General features: G+C 36.6%; 1 protein-coding gene across 8 annotated transcripts in view; it reads left to right on the top strand.

The window, feature by feature from the left end:
* The window catches only part of MED21 (mediator 21), a 76,584-nt gene that overhangs the window by 18,788 nt on the left and 35,269 nt on the right, over positions 1-22,527 (top strand). For 6 of the 8 annotated variants that reach the window (XR_016355336.1, XM_089796733.1, XM_089796730.1 and 3 more), the window contains 2 exons: positions 6,402-6,632; positions 13,046-13,123. Coding sequence is in view for 7 of the 8 variants with exons in the window: in XM_089796733.1 (XP_089652859.1) it covers positions 6,408-6,632; positions 13,046-13,123 (303 nt within the window). In the remaining variant the exon portion in view is untranslated. The remainder of the gene's footprint in view (positions 1-6,401; positions 6,633-13,045; positions 13,124-22,527) is intronic. The other 2 variants (XM_089796732.1, XM_089796728.1) reach the window with 1 other exon arrangement.

The following is a 22,527-nucleotide window of genomic DNA, read 5'->3' as shown; positions in this document are numbered from 1 at the left end:
CATCACCTTTTAAATAATGAATACAAATGGTGGAGCCCATAACAGTCAATAGCCTGACAAAATAAAATTATTTTATTAATAATTTAAAGAGTACAAATAGATTACAACTCAACCATACCAAGTCTCCTCGTGAAGTGTTCTATCTTCGCTCTAGATAGAGGTTTGGTGAGTATGTCTATTGTCTGATTTTACAGAATTCCTGTCTACCATATCTCTTACATAATGGTAAGGAATTTCAATATGCTTGGACCTGTCATAAAAAATTGGATTCACTGAAAGCTTGATGGAATTCTGATTATCACAATGAAAAATCGTAGGATTCATGGCTTGCCCAAATAATCCCACAGGTAACTTCCTTAGCTAGACTGTTTCTCGAGAGGCCATCTCTGCTGCAATGTATTCGGCTTCTGCGGAGCTCTCAGCTACTGAAGACTGCTTTCTCCATATCCAAGATATCATCGCTGATGCTAAATTGAAACAACATCCTGAAGTACTTTTTCTGTCTTCAATGCTTCCACCCCAATTTGAGTTGGTGAATCCATGCAAATCTAGATCAACTTTCTCATATTTGAGTTCAAAATTAAGAGTCCCTTGTAAGTATCTCATAATGTATTTAATTGCAACTAGGTGAATCTCCTTTGGTTCACACATAAACTGGCTTAAGGCATTAACAGCATAGCAAATATCCAGTATTATATTTACTAAGTACATAAGATACCCAATCATTTGTTTGTAGAGAGTAGAATCTATGGAAGGTGATTCCGTTGCCGCTTCCTTAAGTTTATGTAGATTAGTCTCCATTGGAAAAGACATAGGCTTGCAATTCCACATTCCAAATCTCTTCAAAACGTCTGATGTATGCTTCCCTTGATTAAGTATGATATTGTCAGAATTCAGCTGTACTTCTAGTCCCAGGAAGTAATGAAGGAGTCCCAAATCTTTCATCTCGAATTCTCTAGTTAGGTCTTTCTTGCATTGATCTATAAGATGATCATCACCTGTTATTAGTAAATCATCAACATACAGTATCAAAATTACCATATCATCTTTATCTCTTTTATAATATAAATTTGGATCTGCTTCATTCTTGGAGAATCCTAAGCCGGTGAGATACTTATCAATTCTTTCATACCAAGACTTGGGAGCCTGCTTAAGCTCATAGAGAGCTTTCTTGAGCTTGCAAACAAAAGCGTTAGGATCATGAGTTTCAAATCCTTCAGGTTGCTCCGGATATACTTCCTCTGTAACTTTACATTTAGGAATGCTGTTTTTACATCCATTTGATGTACTTTCCATCCCTAGGATGCTGCAATTGCTAAGATTGCTCTTATAGAGGTATGTCTGGCAATAGGAGCAAACATTTCTTCATAATCAATCCCTTCCATTTGAGAAAATCCTCTGGCTACAAATCTAGCTTTATGCTTTTCAATGCTACCGTCAGCAACATGCTTTATTTTAAATATCCACTTGGAAGAAACAAAATTTTTTCCTTTAGGTCTTGGAACAATTTCCCAAACATCATTCTTCATAATAGATTGATATTCTTCAATCATGACTTCTTTCCAAGCTGTATGTTTAATAGCATCAGAGGGATCGGTTGGTTCTGTTTTGGATAAATCACTCATGTTTGCTGTATAACTAGAGAACCTTTTAGGTCTTTTGCTTTCTTTGACTGTTCCAGAAGGTGCAACAAAGTCTTGTGCTTCTTCTACTCTTTTAATGGCCCAAAGTGGTATTTTCTTTGAATTTTGAGTTTCTTCAAGATTTAGATTTTTAATTTCATTTTCAATTCTTCTAAGTTTTCCCTTTGGGACCCAGATTCACTATTTCTTTCAGAACTAGGTAAAGGAGAAGGTCCTTCAGAACTTCGTGCACTTTTGAATGCTAGATCTTCTTCAAAAATTACATCCCTACTAAGTTCAATACTTTTCTGTCTAGGTATGAAAATCTCATATGCCTTAGATGTTTTGCTATACTCTACAAAAATGCCTTTCCTCCTAGAGGGTTCTAACTTGGTTCTCTTTTCTTTTGGAACATGGATATATACAGGACACCAAAAAATCCTAAGATGACTTATATTAGGTTTGACCTTAGTAAATACCTCTTCAGGAGTTTGATCTCTAAGGTAAGAATGCGGGCTTTTGTTTTGAATATAAACAACAGTACAAGAGGCTTCTGCCCAAAGGTACTGTTCTAGATTTTGATAAAAAATCATAGCTCTAGTAGCTTCTATAATTGTTCTATTCTTTCTTTCCGCTACCTTGTTTTGTTTTGGATTATAAGGAACGGTGTACTCCTTCTTAAGCTCCGATTCTTTACAAAACCTTTTAAACAAGTCTGAGGTATTTTACGCTCCATTATTAGTTCTAAGAGTTTTAATTTTGTGTCCTGAAAGGTTTTCAGTTAATGTTTAAAATTTTTTAAATCTCTTTAGGATTTCTTCTGATTCTTTGCATTTTAAGAAGTAAATCCATGTTTTCCTAGAGAAGTCATCTATAAACAAAATATAATACCAGAATCCTCCAAGAGAAGAAACAAACATAGGTCCACATAAATCTAAATGAATTAATTCCAAGACATTATTTGTTTTCCTAGTGCTATCATGAAATGGACTTCTGGTGTTCTTACCCAGAGCACACCCTTTGCATATGCTTGAGTGATCTTTATTTAGTTCAGGTGATCTAGTAACCATTTTCTCCATAGTTGGTAAGGTTTTGAAATTTAGATGCCCTAGTCTTTTGTGCCATATTTCATTTATGTCTGCAGCTTCATGAACTAAGGCTTGAATAGGTCAACTAGATTTTGTATTCAATTCATACCAAGGTTGCATGGGTACTCGTATCCACACCCCTGGTACTCGTACCCACGTACCCAAGTACCGGGTACACGTATTCCACGTACTGGGTACTCGGTGGAGAGCATCATAGCTAAGGACCTTGGTTAAGATTCTGATTTTTTTTTTTAGTTTTTTATTTTTGTATTAGCTTGTTGTTTATCAAACTTAATTCAATACCAAATCAGTTTGAAACTTTGATACTCATTAACAGTAAACTTTATCACTGTTCAAGTCATAAGTTTATCATTTGCAATATGCCATTGTCATATGATTTAGGATCTTCTTGTTCATGTTTAAAGTCTGCCTTCTTTGTTATGCATTTAAGCATTTATCATGTATTATTATTTCAAACATATAGCAAATCTGAAACTGAAAACAATACATTACATTTGCAAACTTTATCACTGTTCTTGTTTTGAAAAACCATTGTCATGACTCATAATTTCAGATTATTTATAACTATAAAAGTATAATTTTTAAATAAGTTTGACATACCCAAGAACCTTCGTCCCCTATTATGAAAATTACTTTACACATTAAACATTAAACATTCAGCAATAGCATATATATATATATATTATAATTTGACTAATGGCTCACATTTTCAAATTTCTTGTTTTGAATGCTCAATGTCATGACTCATGACATATATTTTGATTTCTATATTTTTCTGTAAAATATTAATTATATAGAAAAAATTAGGCATACACACGTACCCCTGTCCCCTGTTTTGAAAAATATGCGTACCCGTACCCTTTCCCATTCCCGAACCCACGTACCCATGCAACCTTGATTCATACAAATATCCTTTTCTTTGACCAATCAACTTTGCTTTCTTGATTGAGGAATTATTTGCCCAAGTTAATACTTTGCTATCCACGAATGCAATATTATGACCATCATCTTCAAGTGCTATAATTGAGATTAGATTTTTTTTTAATTTCTGGTACGTAGAGTACACCTTTGAGAAGAAGAGTATTTCCTAATTTTAGTTTCAAGGTGCAATTTCCAATTCTTTCAACGGAATGTGCTGAATTATCACCAATAGTAACTTCATCGTTAATCTTTTTTAATAAAGAGTCTAGTGTTTCTTTGTATCCCGTTATATGTCTAGAAGATCTACTATCAATTACCCATGCTTTACTTGAAATTTCATTTGATAGTAAGGAGTACAATACACGATTCTCAAGATCATAGGTATCTTCTTCCCTAGTAACATTTGTACAGTTTGCTTGTTGTTTAGAATTTTTAGGCCAATTAGATCTGTAGTGTCCAAATTTTTCACATTTGAAACACTTTATTTTAGATAGATCTTTCTTGGGTTTCCCATTCTTTTGATTTCCCTTTTTCTTCTTGAAATGCTTCTTCTTGTCCTTGTAGGAGTTTGTATTAAGAACATGAAGTTCTTCATCTTCTGTTTTCAGTTTCCTTCTTTTCTCTAGTTTTTTGGATTCTTCTTCAAGACAATCGTTCTTAAGTTTGTTGAAGTCAGGAAGATTATCTCTGGCACTTATTCATTGTGCAAAAGTCTCCCATGAATCTGATAATCCATCTATAGCCATTAGTGTTAATTCTGTGTTACTAATAATGGTTCCTATACTTGGCAGTTCATCTCTAATGAAAACAACCCTTAGGAAGTAAGAATTTATTGATTCTCCTTTCTTTATTTGAATGTGATTTAGTTTCCTTTTCAGTGCTAGAACCCTAGTTGCATTGTTGACCTCATATGCATTTCGTAATGCTTTCATCATATCAAATGCAGTTTGATGTTTTGTAAGCATGGGTATGATATCATTTTTTACTCCATCTAAAATGATTTGAATGGCTTTTCTATTTCCTTTGCTCTAGATAGATTTATGAGGTTCAACTGGAGGTTGTTTGGATGCTCCATCAACAAATTGTTGTACATCATTCTCTTCAAGAATCATCATGATTCTAAATTTTCAAGCATCAAAATGTTCTTTCCCATCAAACCTGTCCTCAGGTTTGATTGTGTATGCCATTGAAGATAGGAGATAGTTGCTAGATATGTATGAAGTCTGATAACTGAATATTGCAAAGCCTAGGTTCGACAACCTGGCTTTGATACCATGTAAAGTTTCTGCAAAATATCCTTGAACTGAATATAGACTAGAATCTGCCTTCTTTATCTCCTTATAGTTTGCTGAGAATAACTTCAGATGATAGCCTCTAATTGAATTAGTGATATAACTCAGAATTCTGTCTTCTATTTCTGCAATTCGAATGAGGGCAGTAATGACTAATGAGCAGACTTGTATTTGATCTTGTGTGCTCTTAGACTTCATCCTTACCCTCTATAAGTATAGGAGTCAAGTGACATGTCCTTATAAAGGACATGTCTCTTCAACAAATCACTTGCTTAACCTCTAGAAGTCGGCGACTTTCTAAGGGTAATTAATATTAATTACAAACACAAACAAATGTTGTTAGATTAATACTAAAACAACCTCTCTTAGAATTGATGCCGATCTTGAAGAAGGAATAATGCATGGACTTGTTCCTCTACTTATCTTGCTATATCAGATCTGATCCATCTGTTATCAGATCAGAATGATTAACAAGTTACAGATTTAACAGGTTTGAGTGAACAAAGTGCACATCTGGAAGACAAAGTTCAACAAACTAATGATGCTTGGGATGCCAGGTGATCACAATAGAAATATGTTATATATGTTTGACTCTGGTTGTCTTAGTTGCATCTTAGGAGCCAGGTATTAAAACTCTATGCTTCCAAGTTAATCTTTCTCAATCAAATGAAAAGTAAGCATCTTATAATTATCTCAGGTTTTTTTGGAACCTGCATTTGTATATTGGTACCAACTTTCTTTCTTCACTAGTTCTGTTGGTTGAGTTACATCTAATACTAGTGAATCGATAAGGGTTCACTGGGAAAGCATAGAGAACATTTACTGCACACAAAAATGTAATCCTTCCTTGAAGCATTTTAAAAATTTAAATATTCTTTTATGCAACCTTGTTGGTTAATGCCTTCTAATTTTAATCGCTTGGTTCAGTTGATTAGGCATGTTCAACATTGGGTATTTAATAATAATGTTTCTTGCTCTTTTACATGGGTTAGTTAAGGTCTTGTATAGATATTGGCATAGATCTTGATGTCTGTTTTTTTCTTTTTGTAGATATGTTTTCTTTTCATCTTCCCACCTCTTGAAATCCTCCCATTAATTTGCTCGATGACATTAATTAGAATGACCTTAAAATAGTATCATGTTTAGATTTCTATACAGATGATCTTATGGCAATGTAGTGAACTGAAATAATGGTTATGATAAATGTTTGTTGCAACTTTCTATCGAAGTAACTTATTCTTCCTGTCTGCATAATGGCTTTTTAAGAGCAAGAACTAACTTTGAAAAATATGACCATTTAAGACAGATAAATTGTGTTGAATTGCAACGTGTTTAATCATTAATCTACAAAATGCTCTGGATTAGATAATTTCAACACTTCATAACCTATTTTTTGTACTTGAAATTTTTAGTTTCTCTTTTTATTTGACACTTTTTTGTTTTGAATTTGCTTCAAGCTTTAGATGCGGTATTTCAAAAGAATGGACATCATTTCACAGCTGCAGGAGCAAGTTGGTCTAATTGCAGGGATTACCTTCAATACTGTTGGTACACTGCAACGAGATGCTCCACCAGTGCAGTTATCTCCAAATTATCCCGAGCCACAGTCCACCTCAACAGAAGATCCAACTGCAGTGACAGATCAACCAAGATCCCTGGCTACTGCTTTAATAGATGCAGCTAAACAGGTACACTCTGGTTATGATTTGTGAATATATGAAACAATATGATTGATATGGGGAAGTAAAAATCTGAACCTTGAAGTTTACTATTATGTCATTTGGGCTTTTTAATATCATTTGATTTCTTAAAATAAAGATCATGATGTTTGCTGTTATTTTCCATCATTGTTTTGTTATTGTGCTCTTCGAGGCATTGCTAAAGAATCAGGGTAAACTTTTTAGTGCAGACTGTTTCTGTTGAATGTCTTCAAGAAAAAATTGAAGCATGCTATCATGCAAAGTGTATCTACAAGAGGAAGTTTATGCATTTCAAACAACTGCCGTATCTATTTATTGTGTCTTCTTAACAGAATGAGAATTTTTCTTCATTTATTCCATTCTTTTTTTTGCGGCTATATTTGAACAAACATGCAGTGAGAAGTTTCTGCATCCAAATGTCTTCTTAGTTTATTTTTATGCAATTTCTACATGAAGTTTCAAGGATGGTGTTTAATTCCAATATTTTGTTCGTCAGTTTTATAGACTGGTCTATTGGATTGATTTTCTCATTATGAATCACCTCTTCTGTCATACTTGCTATATGAGTCGCATGTCTTTCCTCTCTTTTAACTGCAGTAGCCTTTGCACCCCTCAGTCCTTTCCTCCCTCCGAAGTTCTCATGTCTTTCTAACCTGAAGAGTTTGAAGTTTTATCTTTGTACACATTTTCAACAATCCATTTTAAGTCCCAATTATTTTTCAACTTTGACATTTTTAATGCAAGCTGTTAGGCTTGTCGGACATTTGCACCCCCTTCACACCCATCCTCAAGCACATCTGTTTCTGAAATTAATCTGAGTTTTTTTTCTTTGAAGTGACCCTTTTGTCTAACAAGTCAGACTTACTGCCCCTCTTTATACCTTTTGCACTCTTGTGAAGTTGAAAATGATGTTGGATCCTAGGACTAGGTTTTCACTTTTTACTTTCCTTTATAATTTTTTCTCTGTGCTGAATCCACAAGAACTGGGCAAACCTGTCTAGGACCAAAAATTCTTCAAAATTTTAATGGAGAAAGAAAAATATAAAAAGAACCTGACCAATAGCTCTCCTTAGTATCAGTTGAGCAGGGCCACAATGCCACTATGCAGTACTTGCCTATTGTTAATGTCCCCTACTACGGACTGTCAGGTTAAATGCATTGATATACACTATGAAACAATATTATGCTTTAATTAAATTATTAAGCTATAGATATTTAATTGTTCATAATACAATCCACAATTGTTATATTTAGAACTCATCCTTACAATTTGCAAACCCTAGAAGAGGGTGGTGGAATTACTATGCTAGGGTGTGTGAAACAGTCTACAAGTGGGCTTCCTGAAGGCTGTTACTCATTTTGGGACCTTCCTGTCATGTGACTGAATTACCTTCTCTCCCCACACAAATGCCCTATCTCAATGTAGGCATTAGAGAGCTTGATATAATCTTGTATAAATCAGTATTGAACTCATAGATACATTTCAGCATTGTTTTCTGTCACACAATGCTTGCCAACAACGTTAAGGATTCATTTCCTTCCTTATCTCTTCATTGCAAAGAGTAACAAATATATATTTTTATATTCCATGATCCCATTTCATTCTTGATCCTTCCATCCGGTGAGTACCCCATACATATTTAAGAATTTATGTTCATCAGTACCATCTTTAATTATCTATGATTACTTCCATACAGATTCCAATTATATTCCCCAGATGCCTGTTGTAGGTAGATTGAGTCTTCTTATATCTTATGAAATGTAGGGAGAAGTCGCTTCTTAAGAGTCATGTCTTATGACTATTCACCGATTCCTCTGTTCCTTCATCAATCACATCCCCTCCATATTTTAAATGATCTATTAAGCTTAATCGTTGTAGTAATTGCATCTCTTTATGTAATCATTGATGCTTGACTTGTCATTGTATCCCTTCACAATGGTGCTAATTTTTCATTTGCTAGTGCTTATCATGCATGTGGTTATGGAATCTTCATTTTTATGAACTAAGATGGCCTTTATGGTCCATCTTTAACCTTACTTCCTCTCATCAATGATTCCTGAGTTTGTGGGATGTGAAAGGCATGAGCTAGCTGTCATTGAATAGAGAGACTTGGACGCTTGGCTTGGAGGTCATTGGGTGCTCACCTGGAGTTTGTAATTTGAGGCTTAAGTGTAGAGATTAATGCTGATCCTTCTAATTGCCGGGAGTTGATTGTTACCATCAAACGAAATCCCTGAACTAACTCCAGCAGTTGATGGCATTACTTTCTTTGTCAATATCTCAAGGGTGGGTTTCTCAAAGTCCACAATATGCGCTACAGTGTTCTCTTAAATTGTAAGACTATATGATTTATATCTTCATCACTTACCATTCCCAATCGGTCAATGTTATAATCATTGTCACGTGTGTACTGATTGCTCAATGTTTGACCTTGTTTAGACATTTTCTCCCATAAATATTTTGATAACTTTTAATTATGATATATTATAATTAGTTTATTATTTATTATTAGTTAATGGGACATCACACTATTGGAACTACTTGGAGTAGCATTAGCACTGCTTTTTCCATCAACTAAGATGATGATTTTGATGCTCTCAATGAAGAGCGTTATGATTATTTGAATTAATTTTAATATTTCTTTGCCCAGTTGCTTTCATATGAACATTTTATCTTTCTGAAAATGGACATTGGTTATCAACTATGGTATTAGCAGCTGCGTTTTGTATTAAATTGTGTTGAAATAATGTCTGTGTGTGTAAAAACTGGCAAGTGACTAAACCCCAACTTGAACTGCAACACAGAATGTTTTTTTGGGGGTTGACGGTCGTTGGTATACCACTTGCTTTTGTGTAAAACATATAGAGATCCCAGCAACCTTTATTCATCCATTCAAAAATATTTTCTTTTGTATTTGGTTGGGCTGGTGGATCATTCTACATAGTTTACATCCCAATAAAAGACGTAGATATGAAAGATCGCTAATTTTCCTGACTCCTTTCTTGTTCCGGCCTGTTTTAAGAAAATAATTTGGATATGCTTTCTTTGTTCCATGAAAAGAGGGAAAAAGATGACATTCCTTGTTCGTAGTATATGCCTAGTTACATTCCCAGTATATGCCTATTTACAAGCATTCTTGTTTGTAGGCCTCACAAGAACTAACACTCAACTTCCTTACCCAAATTTACAAATACTAACTTCAGTTGGAGTAGCAAGAGGGTCAGTCTCATTTAAATGTTGACGGCGTTCGCCTTTTACACCATCAAACTAGCACATTGGATAAAGGTCTCAGTAAGAGAATTCTAGAGTGAGAAACACGTCTAATTAATGAGTGGGTTTAGTAAGTGCCTAGATTTGTACCTTTACTTACATAAGACTATGTGTCTCAATAATTGTTAGTATCAATTCTCTAGATATGCCAATTTATGTGATGTTCTTTTCCTAGGAACAAGTTCATTTAGAGTTTATCTTCATCAACCCATATTTCATGAGTATTGGTTCATAAGAACCCATCTCTTATGAAAATTAACTGTCCACTAAGTGTGCTTGATCTTGGAGATTATTCTATGGCCAACAATGCTTAAGTTCTACTATTGAGTTGAGTGAAATCTTGGGACGTCTAGATGCTTAAAAGTCAGAGTTCTATGCACCAAGTATTCTCTCTATGCAGTATTAATTTCGTAGACTTAATAGTAGGAGAGGAATTAGATTAATTTATAATGTGCTGTCCAACAAGATATCAAAATAACTCATAAACAGAAGTTAAATGTCAGTTCATAACATCACATATTTGATGAAAGATGATTTGTGCCTAATTTATGGCATTATGATCAAGATGTCATTAAAGGAAGGAGGAGATAAATTGCATATCTGTTGTTGAGTTCAATATTGCAAAATAATTAATTATTGTTGTGTCAGACCATTGTTAGGAACCAAAGATGCATTTAATTTTATGTTAACAAGGGACATACCTTTGAAAGGTGCAACCTAACTTAGATTGCAATAAGATTAAATGAAAATCATTTTTCTTGTGGCTGACCCCCCTTCATTGGCGCCCACTTTGGGCAAGCAAACAAAATTAAATACAATATTTAAATGCTGCCTTGGCCGGCCAAACTGGAGAGTTGCATTCATTGGGTTAAGGTGTGCATCTGCATGTACAAAATGGAGATCATTTCAACAATGCTAGATTGTAGGGATAAGGCAATATATTAGCCCTTAGTGTAGTGGAAGCTAAATTTTAAACTCATTAAAATCAATTAAAGTTAATATCTCCGATAATTTCTTTGTAGGACCAGCAAGGGTTGGCTTTGGAATATAACAGGTCCATAACAATTGGGATACCCCCTTGAATCATTAACTTTTTAAAACCTTTCTAATAGCTAAAAGGACACCATGGAGGGCAATAGCAATGTCAACAAAGTAATTGGTAGAAGTAGAAATATGATGCATGAACACCCATTAGATTTTGATGGATTTCACTTTTTGTCTTGAAATTGTCAAATCTCCTAAACAACTCTTGAAACTTGATGGATTCATTCAATGAAATAGAAGTTCTTATTTTTAAAGTTCTGGTAGCAGCTATAGAAATTATTCATGCCCATGTTCTATGTTATTATATTTATTGGGAGCTGATTCATGTCTTCTTGTGAGGCTCTATTGAATTCTTATATGCTGTTTATTGTTTGTTCATTGCGGCTGTGTATTCTCCTAAGTTGAACCGATTTTCGTCAAGAATCGTCATTGCATGTTGAGGTGCCCGATGCTGGTTGTATTGCTCTGTTATTATTGAACTTCATATATTTTAGTCTTTTCATGATCAGCATTGCCTCTGCTGGAAATGGATGACTTAGCTCCTCGCATGATATTACTCAGCATCAAAGATGACTTGGCATCGTTTCTTCTCCCTGTCTTTAGTATTGCCGGTTCATGGTTTATTATATCGACATTTTATGTTCTGTTGCCTTTAATGAAAGGGAGGGTGCTGTCGGTGGTTGTAACGCTAGTCTCTTTGTTTTCCACCGCATGGCCTTTCAGTTCCCAGGGACAAGCTTTAGTGGAGTAAAAGACTCATATTTGGTCTATTGTGAGCTGCTTTAGTTTTGAGTGCGGTGTCCGGTTTTGTTCTCTGATGTTTTCCATATGCTTGAGAAACAAGCTATAGCAGGTTCACTTACTGTATAAGACACATGTTTGTTTTGCATATTTGATCTGTGTAAGATTGACACATACATTTTTGTAAAGCCTTTCAAGTGTCTGTGAGATGCTTGTGCTTATTTGTTTATTCTGAAGTGATCAATTTGTGTTCAAAGTTGAATAAGGCTTATTGATTGACTGGTTAATGTCTTCAATCTTAAGCAAGAGATTATTGTATTGATTTGGGAATTCAATAAAGGATCACCATTTCTGTGGGCTGGGTTTTTCACTCTCAAGTGGAGGGTTTTACTGGAACAAGTCTTTTGTGTTCACTGTTCTTTGTGTTTTGAATTTCAGTTTATTGCAATTTGCATTATAATACATTCCAGTTCACAAATTTAACACTTACCACCATTCAACTCCCTATTTTAATCTCGCCAACTCAGATATCGATGCTATTTGAAAAAAGGAATAGTTTATAAATGTAAATTGAAAAGCTTTGATCAGATTGATAATTCTTGTTAATCAGTACACACTACACCCAAATTAATATTTCCTTTGAACATAAGAGCATGAAAACCCTTTCTGGGTGCTTCATGTTTTAGATGTGCTTACCATTGAAAATATTCTCAACACCTAAACCTACATTATTCTTAACAAACAACATTCAAATGTGTGTGCCTTGCATTTGGAGATTTTTTGAATGTGATTTTCACACATCTGGCCGTCTACATTGCCTGTTGTTTCATACTGGCTTTTAAAGTTGAGAAACAAGATTTTGTCTTCAAATTCTCCCCCAAAACTTGATGAAATTGACCTTGCGGTGCTAATTAGACATTCAAAGCAACTCAGTGGAGCAATAAACATACAAGATGTGCAAGGAAACATCCTGTTAGCAATGCAAAACCCATATTGAATTTTAAAAAGCATATACAATGTAAATGAATGGAAGATTCTGCGACAAGAAATAAAATCATGTGTGATAATGAATTTTTAGGCTTGCCATCCTCATCATTCTAACTCTTTGCTTAGTTAAGTGCCTAAAACAACTCCTTTTCCTTTTAAAGTGTTTTCAGAAAGCATTCATTACATCTGTTTAAAGTGTCATTCTCGTTTCTTGGGACAACAGATTACTTTTTTATTTTCATTTTCATTCCGATTATGTACTGTGTTTCGTTTAAAGATTGTGAATTGCTCTTTCTGTAAGAATTCATTTGTCTAGTGATATGTATCTTGCTAATACTTGGGGATACTGTCATTATAGTTTGATGCCTTGGTAGCGGCACTGCCTTTATCTGAGGGAGGAGAGGAAGCACAACTTAGACAGATTGAACGACTTCAAGTGAGTATCGTCAATCAATTCTTTTATTCAAAGTTAATATATAATTTGTGGTGTAGTGTGTACTCTAGTGTAAACCAGTGTTGGACTTTTATAAGCAGTACTATTGGAGAATAAATCTGTAAATGTTTTGCCCAGCAATAAAGGTAAACAACAATAAACAAAATAAAGAACACCGAGACACAAAAGACAATATTTTATCCTAGGAAAACTATCCAACTTGAGGGTAAAAACCCAGCCACACCAAAAAAAAATCTCTTTTATTAAAGAATAGAAGTTCGAGTACAATGCTTCTAATTGAATACGATACTTATCACACAAAACAACCATATATCTCTTGAATTGAGAGACTCTTCTTATCATAATAGAAAGTCTCTTCATTTTCCAAAAGCAAGACTCTTCATATTTTCAAAAGCATTTCCCTTTGCACGTTGCGTGTCTTTCCAGATTTCCAAACACATGTATATGAAAGACCACCATGCAAGTAATTAGGATCTTACCTACAGCTACAAACATCAACACTCCCTCTTAGCAAAGGAGATATCATTTGCAGATTTCATGACATCTTGACAAACACAAATGCTACACCCATGTGTGTCAACAACAGAGCTTTATCATGACATAAACATCTCAGTATGATATTCACCATGTCTACTCCTAGAGGGTGGAATGAGAGCTTACACCTCAGTTTTCTTCAAGAGAAGAATGCAACTCCACCATGCCTACTCGCAAAGGCTAGATCCACAGTACCTATTCACAAAGGGTGGACTCACCATGCCTACTCGCAGAGGCTAGATCCACCGTACCTATTCAAAAAGGGTGGATCCACCGTGCCTACTCGCAGAGGCTAGATCCATTGTACCTATTCTTGCAAAGGCTAGATTCTGTACCTATTCACAAAGGGTGGATCCACCACACCTACTCACAAAGGGTGGAACAAGGAATTTCACCTTGAACTTCTCTCGTAGAGGACTCATTAACATGTACAAAAATGTTTGAGATTCTTTCTATAACAAAGACTTCTCAGCAGGCACAACATTCTCACTGCTTTGATTATCACAATAAGAGAGCTGATTTCAAGTTGACCAAATGGGGATCTGTAAAAGGTACATTGCCACACAAGCTTGCAAAGAATTAGGCATTCTCCCTTTGTCATGCTATCTCCCTCTAAATCTGATTTCTACAGCTGGACAGTCTCCCTCTGAATGTAATATCCCCTCTAATAATGAAATATAATATCAAACCATAATTGACATCCCTGATTGTAATTGATCAAAAGGATATATGAATGGAATAACTAATTGATTATTAGATAAACAAAAACTATATATATATATATATATTGAATAATAATTTATTAAAGATAATTGTCTATATATATAAAATCAAAGACAAACTACATTTAGACATCATTTAAACAATATAAAATAATATTGAAAAATTTGTTTGATATCAAATATCAACCAGTAATATCATATGGTCGATATAAGTAATCAGTAAGTACTAAATAATCCCTAAACAATTTATAATTATGATGACCAATTTTATTTTTTGATCGGTAATAATTTTTCATTTATTAAAATATAAAGATTTTTACATAAGTACAAAATAGGCTCTTTTAGTTAGCCTTCCCTTTCCTATGCATTTCTATTAAAATACTCCTTCCTATAATACTACCACAACTATACAACTGTTGCCTCTTTTAGGGCGTTATCAGTTACATTACGCTTTTTTCATATTACAATACAAAAAGGGTCTTTTTGCCATGATGCCATTTGTCCTTTCCTTCATCGCATTCGACATTTGCAACCCATTGGCTTCCCACCATCTTCCTAGAGGCACCTCCGACTATCCAACTTTCTTTCAAACCTCCATCCTCTGTGAAGTGATTCTCCAACTTTACCATTTCCCTTGCTATGTAGACCTTTGCCAAAACTTTTCCAAAAATTGAATTCCCAAAATTCTGTTGCAGCGTTTCCTTGTTAACCATTTGCAGCTGGTGAATTACCTTGTCTTTGACTGTGTTTCTTTGGAAAACACAAAATTTCCACGGCTTAACACTGCCCCTGTTTCACTTCAGTGTTCCACCCTTATTGGGAATTTGACTCCCATCACTTGATGACTCTTCCTATTACTTGTGCTTCTCTGCTGCTTTGGATGGGTCGTAAGGAAACCCATCACCTTCCTTCCTTCCCTCTCTCTGAATTTGCCAATTTCCTCCACTAGCTTCACCCATGCCACTTTAATCTTGGCTTTATAAGTGTCCTTATCCACCCCCATTGGCTATCAGAAAAACCCAAATTTTCCTCGGGTCCTGCCCTCCTCTATGTTCTCAAAACATTCACCATAATTAAAAACCTGTCCTAGCCACGCCCATTCCAGTAGAGAATCAATTCCTACTATCAAATCCATAGGGAACATCATTTTCATTACACATTCAACCTCCTCCACAGGATATGCCAACTCCATGCCCCAAGCCATCACCATGACCACTATGTCAACATTTATTTTCCAATGGTGGGATGAGTTTTCAAACAATTTCCCTACCGTTTCCTTTACTGCTTCCACAACTCCTTGTGATGGGCACTTCAGCAACAACTTCAACCTTTGGTTTTGCACCAGGCCAAACAAAGCTTTCTGCTATCTTGGCGTTTTAAAATTAAAAGTAGCTTCCATCCTTTTCACTTTCTTCCTGTTACTTTCACTGCAGTTTTAAATTACTATTCAGCATGTTAATAACATCCCTTCTAACTACTATATTTATAACATGCCAGTAATTTCCTTTTTAGCAGTTCTTCTAGACACCACTTAAAATAATCATTTTCTTCTATTTGCGCATCCTTCCATCATGAGATCATTAATTGCAAATCCCTAAATCTGCTTGCTCACTTTTTGCTGACAATCCTTATTGACATCAGTTTCCTTTGCTCACTCACCCTATGATTTAAATTTTACTTTATTCTTGCCTTAATCATTATCTCCCATTCCTTCCCAATGGCTACACCACTCAAAACTTGACTTCCCTTCCAACAAGAATTCTGCCACCCATTTTGAAAGTTTGTCCGCTTCTTGATTTGCTTATCTATAAACATGACAAATTTTAAAGTCCTCCAAAGATTTTAACTCTTCATTGACACAGAAACATAAATTTCTGAAGTGCCAAGGTGAAATCTGGTTGTTTCTCAAAGCTTGCACCACTACCATAGAGTCACCTTCCAAAATCACTTTTACTCCTCCCACCCTTTTTACACATTTTATTGCCAAAAGTGCAGCCTGAAACTCTGCTTCATTGTTTGTGCCATCAAGTAATTTCTTTGCTCCAAAAGCCACTGTCTCACCTAAATGATCCCTTACTATGCACCCCGCTCCTGATTTTCTTGGGTTACCCTTTGCCGCCCCATCAAAATTCACTTTGATCCCAACCTTCACCCAGAGCTTCCCATCTTGCATTTTCCCTCTGATTTACCTTTGAAAAAATCTTCCCTTTTGCTCCTGCCATTCTAAATTTTATCCCAGGCTATTCTTTCTAAATATCTCTATCACAACTCATGAACACACATTTTAACATATTTTTCCTAAACACTGCAACACTAACAACTTCCTCTATTGAATGATCAATCCTTTGCAATAGCTGATTCGTAGTTTCTATTACTTCGTAGAAGATCCTCCTGTTCCTTTCCTTCCACACCTCCCAAATGACAATTGAGGGACTCACCCTCCACACACAATTCCAATAAATTTCTCCTCCTTATCCTTGGCCAAATGAAGAAAGCCATAAGAGAAGGGCTCCAAGGTCCAGACCATCCCAATTTTCCCTGAATATGACTCCAACATTCAGCTACAAGTACAATTTAACAAAAGATGATCAACACTGTCCTCCTCTTTTCCGCACATAACACATTTTGGAGGTCCTTGGAAACCAAATTTCCTTCTTCTATCCCTTGTCAGGATTCTACCTCGAATAGCTAACCATGAGAAAGTTCCAGCCTTTGGTAATATTTCTTTATTCTAGCATAAGTCCCCAGCCTCAAAACATACTTCCTTTTTATTTTTTATCAATTCATAACCAAGTTTAATTGGAAACTTACCTGAGGCCATTGCACACCAACTGATCTTGTCCTTACGCTCAATAATGCAGACTTTCCTTCGGGTGAAAATCCCCTCAGAGATTGTTGTTGCCTTTCTAAAAGACTTTCAACCCGCCAATCCTTCCATTCCCACACTTAACCAAGCATTTCATCCTTTTCCATGTCATAGTCCTTTACATTTCTTCCCCATAAATCACAAAGTTTTTGTTTCAAGTCTCTATCCAAGCATTCTTCATTTAAAGATTTATAACCTTTCTAGGAGTCCTCCCAAAACTTTGCTTGATTTTCATTGCCTATAACCCATGAGATATGGCCAGTTATAACATGTTTGCACGATAAAATAAAGTTCCATATTACTGATCCCTTTATCGGATTTTGGATTGTTAAGATCCTTATGTCCTCATTCGAGTCCAAATATTCGGCCTTCAAAATTTTCCTCCACATTAGATCAGCTACACTTGTCATTTGCCAAACCAGTTTAGCTCCTAGGGTAATATTCATAGTGTTCCAATCTCTAATTCCAACACCCCCAAGTTTTTTAGGTCTACAAATATTTTCCCACTTTAGTAAAGGCCATTTCTTACACTCCCTAGTACCACTCCAGAAGAATCTCCGCATCTACTTTTCCACTATATTAATTACCTTCTTAGGGATTTTTAAACACATCATTGAGAAAATAGGCATTGCTGAAACTATAGATTTTAGCATCAAGATTCTCCTTGTAGAAGACAACCATTTACCCTTCCAACCATCCATTTTTTCTAAAACACTTTTTAGCCAGACCCTTCCAAACCTCACTTCTGTTTCTCCCCTGGAATAAAGGGATCCCCAAATACTTATTAGGTGGTGAACCTTGCTTCATATTCAGAATTTTGCTTATTACAATTCTTTTATTAATAGGGGTATTGAAGAAAAAAATTTCAGATTTTGCCCAATTGATCTTCTATCCTGAAACTTTCCCATAGATTTCTAAAGTCTTCTTCATCAATCTTGCTTCCTGCTTTGAAGCTTCCCCCGTTAAAAAGGTGTCATCCACAAACTGCAAATGCGAAATAGGGTCCACTCCTGATGCAGGAGCATCCAGAGGTATAAGGGCAATCCTGTGTCACCCAAAAAAAATGTACTTAGACTTAGTTTCTGTTTCATGTGTTTTCATTTTTGGACACCCATTTGGGTCAAATAAAGGTTCCAACTCTCACAGTTCCACTATCAGTGTGCTAGAAGATCCCAAAAAAATAGGAGCATGTAATTGGGCCATCATTTTGGTAAACTAGAAGGTGTGAATTGGCCAGATGAATGTAATTGTGATTAGGAACATTCCAGAAAAAGAATCAGGTCGAAAGGCCTCACAGTTTGAAAGTTATTGCAGTTTTTCGGGTTTTGGAGACCTCCTAAGAATGCTTCAAAGTTAAGTTAGGGGCATTAAATGACCTCGAAAAGGACCGAAAAATGGGGGACGAGTGAAGCTGGTCCATAGGGCTATAGTGCGCTTCGAGAGCTTTCCGGAAATGTAAACGGTTCGTCAATCGGAGCTACGGTTCAAAAGTTATGCCTCTCGGAAGTTCGGCTACCGTTTTTGGATTCTTCTAGATTTGCGCCAACTTCTAACGCAGCTTCTGGAGCCTTCTATTTGGTCAGTGGATGCCTACTAGCACCTTCTAGAATGTATTCCTAGTCCTTAACCCTCCGGGGTCTATTTAAGGAGATTCCTGGCATTGTAAAAGACAGTTCAGAGTGGAGTTTGAGAGGAGGTACTGAAAGGAGAAATTATCTCCACATTTATGCTATTGTAAACCCTTAGGGCATGTTTTGAAGTTTATTTTCTCTGTACTGAATGTACTAGCTTATTTTTCAGTTAATACAATTTCCCTTTTCTGTTGTGTCCATTCTGTTCTTGGGTTGTGTCCCCATCAAGTGGTATCAGAGAAGGTTTTCCTGAGTGTGTAGACAAAGCGCCGACTGTAAGGCAGTTTGCACTAGGACTGTGTGGTTGTGGGTTCGAGTTAGAAGATGCCTCCACGAAGAGAGCGTGGCGGAAGGGCCAGAGCTATTAATCCTGAGGAGGTTAGAGCCCTCCAAAAGCAGGTACAGGCATTGCAAGAGGAGCTCCGTAGAGGAGCAAATGTTGCCGTAGGTGACGACAGTGAGGATGACAATGAAGAAGAAGAAATGGGACCAGAAGGGGAATTTGACGGGGAAGTTCTGAATCATGCAGAGGAAAGGCTTTTTAGGGCCATTACTAAGTTTGGGAAAAGACCTACAATTGAAGTGGGTGTATTTTCAGGAAATCTGAAACTAGATGAATTGATCGATTGGATCAATAAACTGGAAGAATACTTTGAGTATGAGGATATCAGAGACCCAAATAGGGTTAAGTTTGCAAAGGCCAAACTGAAAGGCCATGCCAAAATCTGGTGGCAAGAGGTTCAATTGGAAAGAAACAGAAGAGGAAAGGAGAAGATCACAAGATGGGATCGCATGGTGGACAAATTGAAGAAGCAGTTCATTCCTGTGGACTACGAGCTTGATTTGTTTAAGAAGATGCATGGGTTAAAGCAAGCAGGAAGATCAGTCCAAGAATATATAAAGGAATTTTACCGACTCTTGATTAGAGCGAGGCATGCAGAAGCAAATAAGGAGAAGGTTGCTCGTTATATCAATGGGTTGCGACCTAGCATCCAGGAGGAATTAAGTCTGGTAAGAATGACCAGCGTTGAAGAGGCATACCAGTTTGCCCTAAGAGTTGAAGAGAAGCTGAATAAAAGGTTTGAAGGAAGACAAAGAGGGTGCAGTCAAGGAGGAAGGGGAAGCGGTAGATCATCTGGAGGCCGCAATGAAACCCAAAAGAAAAATGAAGATGTGGGTACTAGCAGGAACCAGAGGAATGAGGGTTTCAACCGCTCCCATGATCAAGACTTTGGAAATCAGAGAGGAAGAGGTAGAGGACGTGGACAAGGAAGAGGCGGCTTCCGTGGTACTTGTTTCCATTGCAATGAAGAAGGTCATCGTGCCTTTGAATGCCCTCAACGACAAGGAAGGACAGATAGGAGAGCTGAGGGCCACGCTAGGGTTGCTCATGTGGATGAGGATGCACAATCATCACATTCAGAAGATGCAGAAAGAGGAGAGACCTTGGTAAATGAAAGAGTCCTACTAAGTGGTGAGATTGAACCAGGACAACGGAGGAGTTTGTTCCATACCAGAGGCAAGTGTGAGGATAAATGTTGTGACGTGATCATTGATGGTGGTAGCACTGATAACTTGGTATCAGAAGAGATGGTCTCTAAGCTGAAGCTCAAGAGGGAGAAACATCCCCAGCCCTATCGGATTGCTTGGGTAAAAGATGATCATAAGATCCTGGTAAGTGAACAATGTTTAGTGAAATTCAAAATTGGGAGTTACCATGATGAAGTTCTCTGTGATGTTATTCCGATGGATGTTTGCCATCTATTGTTGGGTAGACCATGGCAGTTTGATAGACATGCAGTACACGATGGGCATGCAAACACATACTCTCTGACAAAGGATGGAGTTCGCCACAAATTGAAGCCCATGAAAAAGGAAGGTGAAAAGGTATGTAGCAGTGCTAGGATTTGTCTTGTTGATGGAAGGAAGTTTTTAGATGGCATGAAACATCAGCATATGTGCTATGCTTTGATTCCTAGGAAAGATAAAGAAGGTAGTAGTGAAATACCACTTGAAGTTTCAGATTTACTAGGGGAATTTGGAGATATTATCTCTGATAATATTCCAGATGGATTGCCACCAGTAAGGCAAATCAGTCATCAGATAGATTTGATTCCAGGAGCTAGTTTGCCTAACAAGGTTGCTCACAGGATGACTCCTGCTGAAACAGAGGAGCTAAATAGACAAGTTAAGGAGCTGTTGAGGAAGGGCTTGATTCGAGAGAGCCTGAGTCCATGTGCAGTACCTGCAGTACTCGCACCAAAGAAGGATGGAGAGTGGAGGATGTGTACAGATTCGCGAGCTATAAATAGGATAACCATCAAGTACTGGTTTCCTTTGCCAAGGATGGATGATCTTATGGACTGCTTGAGTGGAGCTCAGTACTTCACAAAGATAGATCTCAAGAGTGGCTATCATCAGATACGGATTCGAGAAGGAGATGAGTGAAAAACAACCTTCAAGACCAAGGAGGGTCTTTATGAGTGGTTAGTCATGCCCTTTGGATTGACGAACGCCCCAAGCACCTTCATGCGGCTCATGAATGAGGTACTTAAGAAGTTCTTGGGAAAATTTGTTATTGTCTGTTTGGATGATATTTTAATTTTCAGCAAGACTTTGGAAGAACATTTACTGCATATTCGTAGTGTCCTTGAAAGGCTAAGGGAAGAGAAACTGTTAATTAATCTGAAGAAGTGTATCTTTGCAAAAAGGGAGTTAGTCTATTTGGGGTTTGTTATATCACCCGAAGGTCTCAAAATGGATCCAGAGAAGGTAAAAGCCATCTTGGAATGGCCTACTCCAAGGTCTGCTACTGAGGTAAGATCATTTCATGGTCTTGTTAGAATTTCAGTGGCATATGTGCACCCCTAACTGATACAATAAGAGGGGATAGAAAAGAGTTCAAATGGACTGCAACAGCTGCGAGAAGTGTTGAATTGCTAAAGAAGAAGGTAACAGAACAACCTGTGTTGGCACTTCCAGATTTTAGAAAGGTTTTCCAGGTGGATTGTGATGCTAGTGGCAGCGCTATTGGGGTTGTATTAAGCCAAGAAGGTAAGCCTATTGCATATTTTAGTGAAAAATTGAATGATGTAAAGAAGAAGTATTCTATTTATGATCAAGAGTTCTATGCAATAGTTCAGGCCTTAAAGAAATGGAAGCATTATTTATTGCCAAAAGAATTTGTTTTGTATACTAATCATCAGGCATTACAGTACCTAAATAGCCAAGGTAAATTGAAGTAGAGGCATATGAAGTGGGTAGAATTCTTGCAGAGTTATACATTTGTGTTGAAGCATAGAAGTGGAAAATCTAACAGGGTTGCAGATGCACTAAATAGGAGATAGTTGTTGCTTACAATAATGCAGGTTGAAGTAGTTGGGTTTGATGAACTCAAGAATTTGTACCCCGAGGATCCTGATTTTGCTGAAGCATGGAAAGCTTGTAAAGAACTTGTTGCTGTAGATAGAACCAAGTGGTTAGACTATTTGATTCAGGATGGCATGTTGTTCAAGGGTAGTCAATTGTGCATTCCAAGGAGTTCCATGAGGGAAAATCTGATTAAGGAGAAACACAGTGGAGGGATGGCAGGACATTTTGGTCGAGATAAGACCATTGCCATTCTTAGAGAAC

The sequence above is a fragment of the Cupressus sempervirens genome, chromosome 8 (genome assembly GCF_028749045.1).
Source record: "Cupressus sempervirens isolate cs-2001-9-10 chromosome 8, ASM2874904v1, whole genome shotgun sequence".
In the NCBI taxonomy this organism is placed as follows: domain Eukaryota; kingdom Viridiplantae; phylum Streptophyta; class Pinopsida; order Cupressales; family Cupressaceae; genus Cupressus; species Cupressus sempervirens.
The sequence above is the reverse complement of the archived record's forward strand: the minus strand, read 5'-3'. Positions and strand labels throughout refer to the sequence as shown.